General features: G+C 35.9%; 1 protein-coding gene across 1 annotated transcript; it reads right to left on the bottom strand.

Annotated features, from left to right (window-relative positions):
- Positions 1–6,264: 6,264 nt before the first annotated feature.
- LOC128180794 (leucine-rich repeat and fibronectin type III domain-containing protein 1-like protein) lies at positions 6,265–12,075 on the bottom strand. Its single transcript, XM_052848950.1, has 2 exons — positions 11,979–12,075; positions 6,265–10,849 (listed from the first exon to the last, which is right to left on the bottom strand). The coding sequence occupies exon 2, from the start codon at positions 10,527–10,529 to the stop codon at positions 9,006–9,008; it is 1,524 nt and encodes a 507-aa protein (XP_052704910.1). The 5' UTR covers positions 10,530–10,849; positions 11,979–12,075; the 3' UTR covers positions 6,265–9,005.
- Between the last annotated feature and the right edge of the window lie 2,157 nt (positions 12,076–14,232).

The following is a 14,232-nucleotide window of genomic DNA, read 5'->3' as shown; positions in this document are numbered from 1 at the left end:
TTAATGCCTACATTGTATACAGAGGCAGACATCTTCTAGAAGTCTAGATCGATAGTATCAATATATCCTGTTGCTTATCATACGGGAACAGACTTCCGGTTCGTGTGAAGTCCAAACGTGACTATAACTAATTCATTTGTCGGTGTTCGTTTTTCAGCATTTGCAATACTTAAAGAAAGTGGTTTCTAGATTGATACACGTAATCAAATAATCTTATATATGTTTTTTAAGTAAGGCATTGTGTGTATCTCAAGTTCACACAGACTGGCACGTTTGCATGGGGTATATTCATAGCAATGACTGTGACCAGTGAGTCCAAGTATCGTATTTTATCCCTCGTCTCTCAGAGATACACATATATGTCGTTACATTGTATATATTTCATTATATCTTGTACCCGACATCTATACAACGGCGTGACAGGCGAAGAAAAGGTGTGTATTTCAGTACAAACAAACCAAGACATGAAGAGCTAGCAAGGAGGATTCAAAATGTCTGACACAGCACGAAAACCTCCAGAAAGACATTATATCTATGTATCTCCAAGAGAATTATCGGATTACTGACATCGGATATTTTTATGAAGGGGTCTGTGCCTGTCACTTTACCTTGTATTTTTGACATCTTGTTAATCAAAGGCGTTTTAACCTTGAGATACGACAATCAACGGATAAATGTTAAATACATATGGTATTTTTTTTTATCCAAAAGCAGATAAATGGTATTTTTTATGTTAGGTATTTCGTATTGTTTCTTTCCCTTCATTTGTCTGATTACTTAATTGACGATATGATATGTATCCAATTATAAATGTTTTTTTTTAATCCAAAAGCAGATAAATGTCATTTTTTAAGTTGGGTATTTCTTATTGTTTTCCCCCTTTTTATATCTGATTAACAAAATGAAATGTATTCAAATAAGTATTCAAAGTCGAATGAATTCTTTATGATATGAAAAATGTTATCAATCGACTTCAAAACAAAAAAGTTGCGAGAGGGGTTGTTCTTTTTTCATGTTATCACGGCACAATGCATTTTGGAATGGAGGAAAAAAATCAATGAAAGTTCGCCGCAGGGGAGACACGGAGGAGTGTTTTTATCCGTGGAATGGCGCTGCGTGTGAACTGATGTGTATTCACTCAGAAAATAAAACGCTCTGAAATGCTTTTTAGTCCTCTTCGTTGCTTTTTTCGTTTTATTTGCACGACTTAGCTCTTGGTTTAAACAGTTAATCAGCATCGATTTCGCTTTAATTCAATTTTTAGAATTTATAGTTCGGTTGTGGGTTACATTTATTTTTTTCTCCAAACGTTGATTAGTTTTTCCGTGTTTATATTACAACTACATAAATGTTCCATATAACAGTACATGTATATATATATATGAACACATAAAGAAGTCCTAAATTAAATTCAGCGTGAGGAGATCGAGCTGATGAGTAAACTAAATGTTGTAATAAAAAAGAAGACATTTTTAGAACATATAGCAAGTCTTGACACGGTGAAAACGTCAAGTGGACAAGCGTAAAGATAAAATCAAACACACCACAAGAGAACGCAGACGTTTGTACTATGACCGTAAATCAGAGACACCGTGTGTTCCTCGAAGCAAGAAGACCTCTTGAGGCATTTTATGAATGATACCGATGGACACCAAAATGTTTTGCAACAATATTCTTGACGATTTTTGAAGATAGTAATAAATTTAAAATAAACGCTGTGCAACACAGAGGAAAGGCAGGTAGAAAACACTAGTAGACATGCCTTGCCAGCTGTTTTCTGAATAATGCAACACCACACTAATTTGTAATGATTGGCACTATAACCCCACAGTTTGTGTTAATTTTCATTATTTTAAGGGTCTGTTGTTTATTCTTTTATATGAGAAAAATAAACTTTGTTGATGATATGCGTCAAGTCGAATCATGTATGAAAGTGTTTCTCCAAGATTATTGATTTTGTACATGTAATATCCTTGGTTTTCTCCACTTTTACTCCGATTCTGTCACAACAAGGGTTCCGTCGCTGACAAGTGAGAAAATATCGTCCAATTTTATACAGCCACTTCAGTTGAGCGTCTCAAATTGACGCAAGTTATCGCATATGAAGTCATTGATTTTTTCAATCGCAATTTACTGGAGTTTGGAATTAATTTTTTACCTCCATGACAGAAGAGCTCTGGTAAAACCCACTTGAGATTGTACGACCGAATCTGTGCAAATATCAACACAAATCTTCCGCTCTTTGAAAAGACAGTTACTTGTTTGAAAACCCTGCTTGAGTCATAATCCAATAAGACCAAAATGAGACACTAAGGGACCCTTATGATAACATTTCAATATTTATCCTACGGTTCAAAAGACCTTTTCGATCAGGATGACACTCATCAAACTTTGGAACCGATTATCCCAAAGTTGTATTGCAAAACTGCGCTGTATTTGCTAAAGATGAAAGGAGCCATACTCGTTGATCCACGAGAAACGAACTTAATTGTTTCGATCAAATTGTTGTAGATTTTGTCTAATACATTTTATTAAAAGCTTATTATCTATGATTTGGCATAAACATTGTAAGTACAAAACTATAAAAACCATACATGCATTGATACATGGAGATCACTGATACATGGAGATTAATTAAATGCTTGAACCACTTGCTGCTGGTAACCCCAGACCTACGTCCGTGCATTTCCGGTGTGAACAGCGCTTTTTTTCAGAAACGTCTTATTATCGATAGAGCAGAAAGCCATCGGGGCATCCACGCTTATGGAAACAGAAGTTTTTGTCTGGATTTTTTGTTTGTATGAACACCGATGCTTATCATCCTAATGGACCAATTTGACTGGATTACCGCTTTTGCTATCGTCCTTTGTTATGTGGTACTTAACATTGTTTTATTTTGGTCCACCAAGCACGCAATTGCTGTGTCATATTTTCAGGAGAAAGGCAGGAAAGAGTCATATTCAGAATCATAATACACTTAACATCGATCCATGATGCATTGGATTGTTATAGACCAATAAAGCACAGATGCAATAGTGTTTTCTTGAGATCTTGCAGTCATTTTTTTTTTCATTTTGATATAATTAGCGTAAACTTCAATTCAACCTACGGCGGAGCAAGAAAGATTCCTATGTTCTTGCTTCGCTGCAAATCACACCAAACTCTAAATAGGAGAGCAGTTTAAATGAGTTAATCAGGGTGTCAAGAAACTTAGAGGTATCTCGATACCTGCTACCCTCTAATCCCCGCACACTTAATTAAAGCTTGGGCAGACATTAATATTTCTTCACAGGTGTCTGGTCAATTTTTCATCTTGCGGATGTCAAGAGTGGGCAATGGCTACAGGGATAAATCTTACTGTAAATAGCAAACACTCCATGCAGATACACTTGACTTACTCTATCTAAATCTTGATTTGAATTGTACATGATTTTTGGACTTTATAATTTCCTTCAGGCATTGTTAAAGAGATCATTATTTCGCGGTTTGGTGAATACGCGCCATCTCTTGTTCCAGTAAATTCCCTGAATGTTAATTGCCTATACAGGAACTGTCAGAAAGGAGAACTTATGTTAAAGGGGTTTTAGACTACGATTCATTGTTGTGAGAAGAAATCTGAAACCAGGCCGTTTAAGCAGTCGCTTTACACTAGATTGTTGTGTTGAACTTACATAATTAAAATTTGAAATACGATACTTTTAGTATTTGTTTTTTTTATGTGTATAAAAGTCTCTAAGTAAAGGCTAATGACATCGAACGGATGCAATCTTTATTTTTCTTCCATAATCTCTATAATGAATATTTACGATAAACTTAACTGGGATACTAGGCAAATAAACTTTGACTGAGATGAGTTGCAAAGTAAGCTGTGAAATTCTCTTCCCTTTCCTTGCATGAAGAAGGGTTCTCTTTGAAGGTGTGCATAGAATTAATTTCATGAAAATACAACTTCTGTGTTCTTCGAAGAGACATTCATGTACGAAAAAGCGTGGTTTGCACATGGGGGATTTCGATAACAACATGTTTGGCAAAAGAAGTTGTCCGATAAAGATATAAGCTTTCTTCAGATCTGACGGTTGGAATGCTTTTACAATGGAAGAATAAGTTCATCAAGCTAATTACGATTAACTTTGTGACAGTTAAACAGACAGAATACGTATTATTGTTTACAGTTGGGCTGTAGAAAAACCTTGAGTAAATTTTACGATCACAAGCATACTTTCGCCAGCGCCTGCGATTGCCCTGTTAACGAACAGCAATATTTATGAAAGAAAAAATAGCAACGAAGTAATTGCATTATGGAAAATCTGTTCAAACTTCACTGACAGTGAATAAATTATTGATGAACTTTTAAAACGTTGTATTTAGACTTGAAGCAGCTCCTTTTATCAACAATCCAAGAATATTATCCCTCGTGCTATTTTTGTATCGTTGTGGAATTAGAACAAGACATGCAGTTTATTTCAGATTTGATAATCCATTTGTAACATAAGCTACTCAATGTAAATTGTTTTTCATTCAAATGAGTTCTGACTAATCGATGATAAGAGATTTTTCTTCAAATTTCGTGCACTGATAAGAGCGTAAAATAATAATTAATATCCCGCGATAAGGATCTCTTTTGTTCCTGCGTCTTACGGAGCTTTACGTAGCCTGTCAAGTTAGTTTGTAAATGATGTAACTTAGAGTTAATTACTTAGTACACCATTGTATAGGAAACGATATTACAACAACATACCTACACTACCAGAGAACTGACATTTGACATTGAGTAACGGCCGCGCTAATAATCCTAATTAGGGACAACATTAACAACTTGTTCACATTCACACAATTGGTGACCAAATCCATGTTTCCTGTATGATCTCTTGAGACATTTGGAGACAGGCTTTGATATAGAGATTCGTGTCAGCGTGTGGCCGCAGATTGCTGGGTACTAGAAGGACACTTGACTAGAGTCCGGATCTTTTGAAGCACTCTATGTTACACATTTATTCTCATTATTTTAAATCAATCCCTGAATATTAAGTTTTTCCAGACATAACTACAAATTTTGATATATCTAAGTTTCAAGTATTCAGCTTAATGTATAGCTATCGTCTGAAATGTCATAAAAGTTTTGAAAAATGTTTCCAAATTCATAACCTTTTTTCTCTTATCATCGAAAGAATTACAGAAATGTACATATTTTGAAGAGGGAAGTTTATATCTTTTGAATCATCCATCATTCATGACGGAGTCTGAACGCATCTCCTCAACTGTTTTGCATGTATGATATGTCGCCGCATGCAACGAAAACGCTTGCTATCGCCAAAATGCCATTACTTTCAGACGTCTTAAAGTTTTTAATCAACATGCATCTGATGAAAAGCTTCCCACTGGTGATGAGTTGGAAACAGATGCCCTGTGTGGTATGGAGGTATATCTACAGAGGTTCTCCCGCGGAATTAGTGTTTCCCTTTCTCTCCAGCAGACGTTATTGTTCGTCTGTCTTATGTCAGGAGAAAGGACGACGAAGCTGGGATATAAATATTTAATTCCATGTAACAAAAGTTAACCCAGAGCACCTGTACTCAAAGGATTACTTTCTAGCACCTGCGATATCAATTTTATTCATGTCGGAAAGGGCAACATACTTCTAGGATAAAAATAAATTTTTCGCACTCCTTTCAAACTTTTAACACATTGAAGATATATTTCATAAGGGATACGGTAAGGTAATGCTTGATTCGATTGATAATAAATCCGGGTTGTTTTGAGTGAATTCTGTCCTATTTGGTGGATATGTCCGAACTGAAACCTGTCAAAGGATGTCCATTAGTAAATTGCGAAGTAAATAGGGACGCGACGTTAGCGTATTAATGCTAATTCACGCCTACGTCAATCCGAGGGAAGACTTGTAATTAGGTTCATTTACCCCCGACTCCGTGTAATTATTTCCTGTCCAGATTGTCAATTAAAATTGCAATCTTGAAAGGCATATATTTAGTTCGAGCATGTATATATTTTCATTTTTCAATAAACAAGCTATTTAAAAAAAGTTCTTGCTTTTGGCACAATGTTTCTCTTCCAAAAATAAAGGTATGTTAAACTAATTTTGGCAAATTTGATATGCTAATAAACTTTAAGTGTTTATCAAGGACCAGAAATATAAAGCAATTAATTTTCCTATTTTCTGAAATTGCGCGAAGGTGTTAAAGGAAATCAAGACTTGATTAAGTCTTGATAAATTATAATTCAATTATAAAAAAAAGAGAGTCCACGTTCATAATTTCTTGTAATGTTTTATTTTATATTCATTATTTTTTTTTACTGTAAAATCATAAAAAACAAATAAATACGCCATACATTCATGCAGTCAATTCCTTTCATCCCACATTTCGTATTCTTCACACTAACACCTTCTATCAGCATCAAATGTAACAATCAATACATCATTATATATTTACATCTGCCATTAGGTTTTTTTTTTTACAAATAACAACGTACAAAAATACAACCAGAACACAGAACCGGCAGTTACGTATAAAACAAGAGATAATTAGCAAAGGTCTTGTAGCATAACACTTTACAAACATCGTGGCGTCACCAATTACGTCATTTTATCTACCCCAAACAAATTGTACGTCTGGTTCAAACAATTAACTTCTTGTTAATAAAATCTGTCTTAACACCATGAAGACATTAATATGAAATAAAAATTACTAGCGCATGCCATTCGCGTTTAGATGACAATGTCAGCCTCGGGGCAGCTTCGGGTTTATGGAGAAGCTATCAGATCAGATCTCAAGTGACCATAACGTGTACATACGAGTGGAATACACTTCTACTACATGCAATTAAAATACAGGCGCACAATGCTCGTGTACATAGGTACATGCAATTTTGTGAAATATGACCACAATAAATATTTCAAAATGAAATATTCAACTAATTTTACCATCCTCGTTCAAACACTCGATCTGATAATTGTCTGAAAGGGACACGAAACTCTAAGTACTGAAAAAATCCAGCAATTAGCAGTTTCTAGCAAATGTTTCAATTGATTCTGAATTGGGCTTGTGATAAACAAACGTCAGGAACAAATATTTAGTCACAATCTATACATAAAGAAAATTTTAACTTATTAGGTAATTTCTACCAAAAATAAGCCAAAAACCACACAGAAAAATTCTTAAACAAATTTTAGGGGAGTTTAAGTGTTTAGGTATCGATTTTTTTGTACCCGAACAAGTTACCTTACCATTAATATTTGATAGAGAAGAAATACTGGTTAAATGGGAAGAAATATACGTGGGGTCCAAGTATTGACCCGTTTAAACTGTTTTGTTCAATACATTAACATGCAAACGTTATACTACTGATTCTGGCACCCCCCTGTGCGAGATGAAAGCTGGGAATATATCTGGAATAACTTACAACATAGGAAAGCATTAAATAGAATTTATCAAAATTGGATCCTTTTAGCACCAAATTAAAGTCAAAGTAATTCCGTCTGTTAAAGCATACAGACCAATATAAATTTATTTCTAATTCCAAAATTTCGTCGATTGGAGTTTGTTCAAACATGCATAAATATGTAATGGTTTTGAATGTGCCTGACAATTTACAACATGCGTGTTCTGAATTAGCACTGGGTCGAAAATAAATGCAAATTATCTTCCGCTTTCCCCGAGAATTTTTACTGCTTTATAATAAACGAATGGCCAAATTAGGGACTTAATTCCCAGACTAGCGTGAAACCGGAAAATTATCTCAATGTGTCTGTGGGATGAATAGGACTTGATGGCAGTTAGTTTCAAGTACTAGGTTATATGCATATGGTTACTGTGTATTATTCTCCACTTGATGTATGTACATCAACCAACATCCGACTAGGTCGGCCCATTTGAGTAACAAAAAAATGTTCTATGATTTATAAAATATCAAAATAGCAAGAGGGGCATAGACTAGTAGATCATTCCAAGATTTTCATGGAAAAAGGATATCTACAAAGTCATTCCTTAATTACATTTTGATTCTATTTAGCACAAAACATTATGTAATTTATAAAGAAGCCACGTAAATTTGATCTGGTAAAAGAGTTAGTATTGGGTTTCATCTTGCAGAAAGATTGTTATCTGCCGGTTTATTACAAGTTAATTGTACAATTTCTGACCTCAATTGTCCCCTATCTGCTTTTGGAATGATGTTATCTCAGGAGGGCGGGTATATGAGCAAAGTAGATGTTCTTTGTGTGTGTCGAAAGAATGCTTTCGGTCCAAATTTAATAGCCAGACGAAGAAGACTGTAATTTAACCCCACAGCGCGTTTAAGTACACAGTGTGATACAATCCTACCCTGTAATTCACCAATCATTTCATCTTTTTTTTCTAGTTCTGTATCGTCACTAATACAGCCTTATACAAATTTCGGGGGATACCGCCAACAAGTGCTCCACGGTAATGAATTTTGTAATAGATTCTCATAAAATTACCACAGCCTAAGTGATTTTCTAAAATGACGTACAGATCTGATAAAAGAGAAAAACATGCAAGATTAATGACACGATCGTGGACCAATGAGAAATGTATCGCCCAAGGCCTCTATCAGCGATGACTGCTGTTCATATAATCTACAAATTAGCAGTAAATTAAACTGTTTTGCACTTTTCTGCAGAAAGAGAGATTGTTGTGCGATTATGCACCATGGACGTTATAAAACACTCCAAATAACCAGTAGTTAGGGTCAGAATTATTCTATGTTTTTTTTAAGCGAGATCACCAAAAAACTCACAAAATCGATCGATTTCTTTGTTTCATTTGTCGACTTGGGGACAAAGACTCGTCCATTTTATTCAGGTTTGAAAATCCGACATAAAGGCGAGAAGATTCCTTTTCAATATTGCACATGATTCTCCTGACGAGGAGAAGGTGAAGCTAAGGTTAAGCCCTGCTCTTATTATGACAGCGCCTTCCATTAGATTTTAGAATTAGCTCAAGCTTCCTTAAAGAACAAAACACATCCTAGACTTGATTATTCTGGAGAAGCAGTTTTTCTGCCGGCGAGAAATTGTTCACAGGGGGCGATTTTTCATTCACCGGCGGTGGGTGATCGCGAAAAAGCTTTTCATGGTGACGATAAAAAAAGTGAAAAATGACGACACACGCAATGAGAGTGAGAATGAATGTACCAACGACAGCGCCTATTATGTCCACCACTGTGTAATCCGGGGACTCTTCAGAAGGAGACAAACGGTGCTCCATGCTCATCCCTGCTTTTGTAGCATTTGCATTAATAACATACACTTTCTCACTTGGTTTGGGTTGTTTCTGAAATATAGTTTTGCTATTTTTCTCCTCTATTTTAGCAGAGAGTGTTGTGGCTTGTGTTGTTGGTTTAAGGGTTGGTGGTTTTTCTGGTTTGGGGGTATCGGGAATCCCTACGTCACGTGGATAATGCGTTGGCCAGAAAACGTTAAGGGACAACGTGACGTTTCCCGCCGGATTGCTGGCCACACACTGATATTTGACGTTGCTCACAGAATGAGGATTGCTGATGTACATCACACCCTCATTATCCTTGATTTGTACAAGGTTAGGTTTGGGTGGAAATGTTTCAGATGAATTATCAGGCTTTATCCAGTGAATGGTAGGAACCGGGTCTCCGCTAGCAAGACACGTTAACTTACCGACGCTCTCTTCAAATATAAGATCTACGTTTTTAAACACTGGCAACTGGCACGTAAAATCATCTTCAGTTAAAGCACCGAAGTCTTTGCCCCTTAAATTAGGTGGGGATCGACAAGAGGGCTCCTCTTTCGATGGTATTTTGTTTTGATTGTTTTGATCATTGTTATAGAAGTCAAACAGCCATTTCAGCTCACAGTTGCAATGAAAGGGGTTATTCCCCAATCTTACGTGACTTAGTTTTCGAAACAAATAGAGCCATTCTGTTCCAAAAGTTTCTATCTTGTTTTTATCTATCCACAAAGCCTTTAACGTCCCATTCAAAGGTTTAAAAACTTCGATTGCAAGAGAAGAAATGGCACATTCGTGAATATATAATCCCGTTGTTCTAAGTCCACCAAAAGCGTTTGTGGACAATTGTATTCCCGGGTTGTCATTTAAAAACAAATGTTCCAGGGTTAACCCTCTGAACGTGTAGTCATCAATGGCCTTGAGACGGTTTTTGCTGATATCCAGCCACTTTAACTTTGGTAAATCGGCAAATGAATCCAAGGAAACGTATTCGATGCCGCATCCTTTTATAAAGAGCTGTTCCAGTCGGGTGTAAAAGGAGAAATTACTCCTCTGCAAAGTTGTCACAGAAAACGGGTTGTCGTTAAGATTTAGCTGAATTGTATCGGCAGGTATTCCGTTAGGAATCTGCAATAAGCTTTTTCTGGAACAGTACACGTTTTTGGTAAGAGAAGGGCAAAAACATGCACCGGGGCAGTATGCACTATCTGCAAATACATGTAAAAATTCCCACACAAGGAATATCCACTGTATCAACAGCCTACTGCGAATATTTAGATGAGGGAACATGGCTGTCCTGAATTGAACCTGCTATTTCCTTCATAGCTGATCGACATATTTCATTTTAACAGTGTATCTCACTGGCCGCGTTTCCGCTTCTCTCCTCACAGAGTGTTCTCATCGAGTGTGCTGTATAGATTTTCTACGCTATGCTGCGAACGCCCCCTGTTGTCGTTTGCGGGCTTTAATATATATTCATCATGCGCGTAATCCCGGTTTGCATCTGAATTGCTGGATTATTATGTATCAATTACAGTTAATTCACAGCGCTACTTTAGCCTACAGGAACAGTTTGTGACTGTGCGTTTCAACCACGCCCTTTGGTAACACTGCAATGAAGAAAAAAAATATACGTGGAATTCAAAATTAAGAAATATCTCAACCTGTAAGAAAATGAATGATTTATTGCGAGTGAAAGACGAGATGCCTTCACGTGTTGTTTACAAATGTTATTGACATTTCAATTTCTATGATAAAATTGCCCAAAAATATTCATCGATTTGCTTCATTTGTCATTATGGATATCGGGGATCTCATAAGCTAAAAATGTAAATTCATTTAAAGGCACTTTCGCTCTCAAGTGTGGGAACCTTTTTTATAAAAATTCATTGTCGGTCGCGCAGGTGAAAACAGGTATGAATAGGGAGCAGTGCGAGTAAACCACTTTAATTGTAAAGGAACGTATAAGTATTAATTAAATACTTTGTTATATCCTGTTCGATGACAAGTAAAAAGCAATACACGATTAAATAATTAACAGGTTTGGCTGGAAATGAACTGTCGAACAGATAATTGCCTGCATTCAGCGATTGGAATGCTTTACGCATAATAAAGCATTTTAATGTTTGTAAAAAAAAGTAACGCTTTGTGTATGAAGAAAAATCAATATAGACTATTAGAATGGCAGGATGTACATTATCTTCAGTATGACTTTAATATATATACGCAATGCAAATAAACACTCAATTGACAAGACGTGAAATGCCCATAAGAAGGTATTTTATTGATTTGAATAAAATGCCGTGTAAATGTTTACTACACAGGGGGATCAGCCGTTATGCACACAATCTCTAACTGTATACTTTATTATTGGGGGTTATAATAAATAAACCGATTGCCATGGACAATAAAAACGACCCTTCTCTGTCCCGGTGGATGGCATCGGAAGAACTGTGTCCCTATCTCGTTTAGTACAGGTTTAGATAGATTTTCTAACAGCTTTTCAATCCTTTTTCAAACACATAGAGTTAATGTGATTAGTCTATGGCGAATATTACCTTGGGGTGAGATGACGACCTCAAAATTCTAGTTTATCCGTGAACATTACCCAATGATTATGGAAGAGATAGAAAGATTTCGGAGTTAATCTATACACAGAAGCCGCGAGGCTCAATTTCGCTGAGAAGAAATTAAAAGTATTTTTAAACTTTGCTAGCGTCATAAAGCGGAATGACTTACCTTAAGCCACCAAAATCGCTACTTTGTAATACCTTGTAGTACAAAATAACGTGTACACGTATACCGTAACTGAATTGTCCCCTGTATTGGAGTAACGTGGACACATATACTCGCAACGCCACGATAAGTCCCAACAAAAATCTCAAATTATTGATATCAAGATGTTCTAGATACAGGCATACATACAAATCCAATGCCTTGTGTGGGCTTCGGTAAATGGACTGGGGTAGATACAAATGTTCCTTGATTATACGTTACACCGGCCGAGCGGTAATTGATTGGGGATCGAACGACAAAGACTGTCTTGTTTGTCTATTACGAGATTTGTCGCCAAAATGCCAGAGGCCCCGAGATGTACAAATCTGATAGTGGTGAACTATGACAGATTCTTCTTGAACTTCAGTGGAAATTTTGATGTATTGGGTTTCAATCGAGCTCAATCACGCTTTGGGGGGAATATGATTGATCTGTATCTTAATTTCATTTCTGATGTTTGGCGAGAAATTGATTTTTTTTTCTCTTTTATTTTTCATGATTTGTTGATAGGAATGGGTGGAGGGGTTACTGCTGGAAGGTAACGTACGCGCTGATACAAAAACAACATTTGATTGAACAGTAAGAATATTATTACCTAATTTTTTTTTAACTTAATGGATTTCCATTTTGTAACTAAAGGGTGTTTTTTTCTTAAATTAATGTTTGTTATTGTTTAAGAATGGTTAAAATCTTGACTTGCAAATATACGCTCGCTAAATTACTTTAGAAATTTATTTCATTTCATAAATCCATATAAGATGGGAAAAAAATCCTACAGTTCAATATACGTAAGAACATAGTAACGTAATTAAGTTTTTGTTGTTGTTGTTGTAATGATCAGATCATTTACAACTTAAGCCAGAGCCATCATTCACATTAACGGGTCGCTCACAATAACCTCGTCATATGCATGTAAGAAGAAATTAAGAAATTGCATGTTCCAACTCATTAAAGTGACATGAGATTTTTTTAACCATGAAGAATGGGTTCTGTCAAAATGGCCCTTGATTTTACACTGCTTGAGGTACACTTTTGACTGGGTCTGGTTTACCACTAGGAGATTATGTAGCTGATCTCTACACCACAAGTAGCTTCCTCTTGTCTTAAACATGAAGAGGTCAATTACAGTTAACAGTCTGAGTGTAGATCTCATTGTGTGTACTCTCCAGATTATAGCATTCCGTGTTTGTGTGATCCAGCATGTTGACTGTGAATTGCTTTGTTCCATGTTTTTCATGTTTCACAGTACTAAAAACTCATTTGAGTGCATTGTGCAACGTGATGATTTCCAATTTCCAATGCGAAGCAGTAATTTACCAAGCTTATCCTTGCAGTACTCCGTCTAAAGCAGGATATGATAGACGATAGGCTTTTGTAAAAGATGGAACTCCCTTGGTCACTTCTATAGCGGATGTAAGTCTGCAAGTGCAACTGTCCTTCCCATCAAAATATATATAATCAAGCCGTGCTCTAACGCCTGTCATGTAAGAGTAGGAAACATTTCCACAGAACAAACATTTAGAACTACCTAATCCAATCAGAGATAATAGAAATGCATGCATTCTTTTATTTGCGGTTAACGCCTCTCTATTTTTAAACTGAGCTTTTGTTTGAAAATGTTCCTAAATTGTATTTTTCATCTTTATTTAATTTCCTGCCAATAAAACAGCGTTGTCACGTTACGCCTTCCGTGAGTTCAGCATTAGGTCTATATGTTTTTCCTATTAAATCTCTAATCTTATAAAATCATATCATGAATTTTCAATTTGAGGAAAATGAAAGACAGTTAAATAGAATAATTGCATCAGTGCATGCACTGGTGCAAAAGTTTACCCTTCAGTTATCCTTTTGGTGGCATAATCATCAGAACAAAATGCCCCATTCACAGAAAATGAGATTTATATCAAATCATCTACTATTGATCTTGAAAGGGCGGGATTAAACATTTTTTTTGAAAAAAAAACAAATAACCAAACTGACTAGGCACGTTAAAGTTGCTGTAATATTTCGCTGCTGATGAAGTTATCAATATTTGTTTCGAGTGAATAGAGTAATTACATTGAGTGGTGCTTAATTTTCTAAAATCTATGAGGTAAAGGGAATATGTCTATATACATGAAGTACCAAGTGGAATTCTAGTACCAAAATATCATTCAATGAAGACTGGTTCTGTATAATTGTGTTCACACCGTACATCTACTTGTTTGGACAATATCCT

This window comes from Crassostrea angulata, chromosome 4 (assembly GCF_025612915.1).
Source record: "Crassostrea angulata isolate pt1a10 chromosome 4, ASM2561291v2, whole genome shotgun sequence".
NCBI classification, from domain to species: domain Eukaryota; kingdom Metazoa; phylum Mollusca; class Bivalvia; order Ostreida; family Ostreidae; genus Magallana; species Magallana angulata.
This window is presented reverse-complemented; position numbering and strand designations above follow the sequence as displayed.

Coding starts and splice junctions, on each gene's coding strand:
- LOC128180794 (XM_052848950.1), bottom strand. CDS start 10,529: ATGTTCCCTCATCTAAATATTCGCAGTAGGCTGTTGATACAGTGGATA.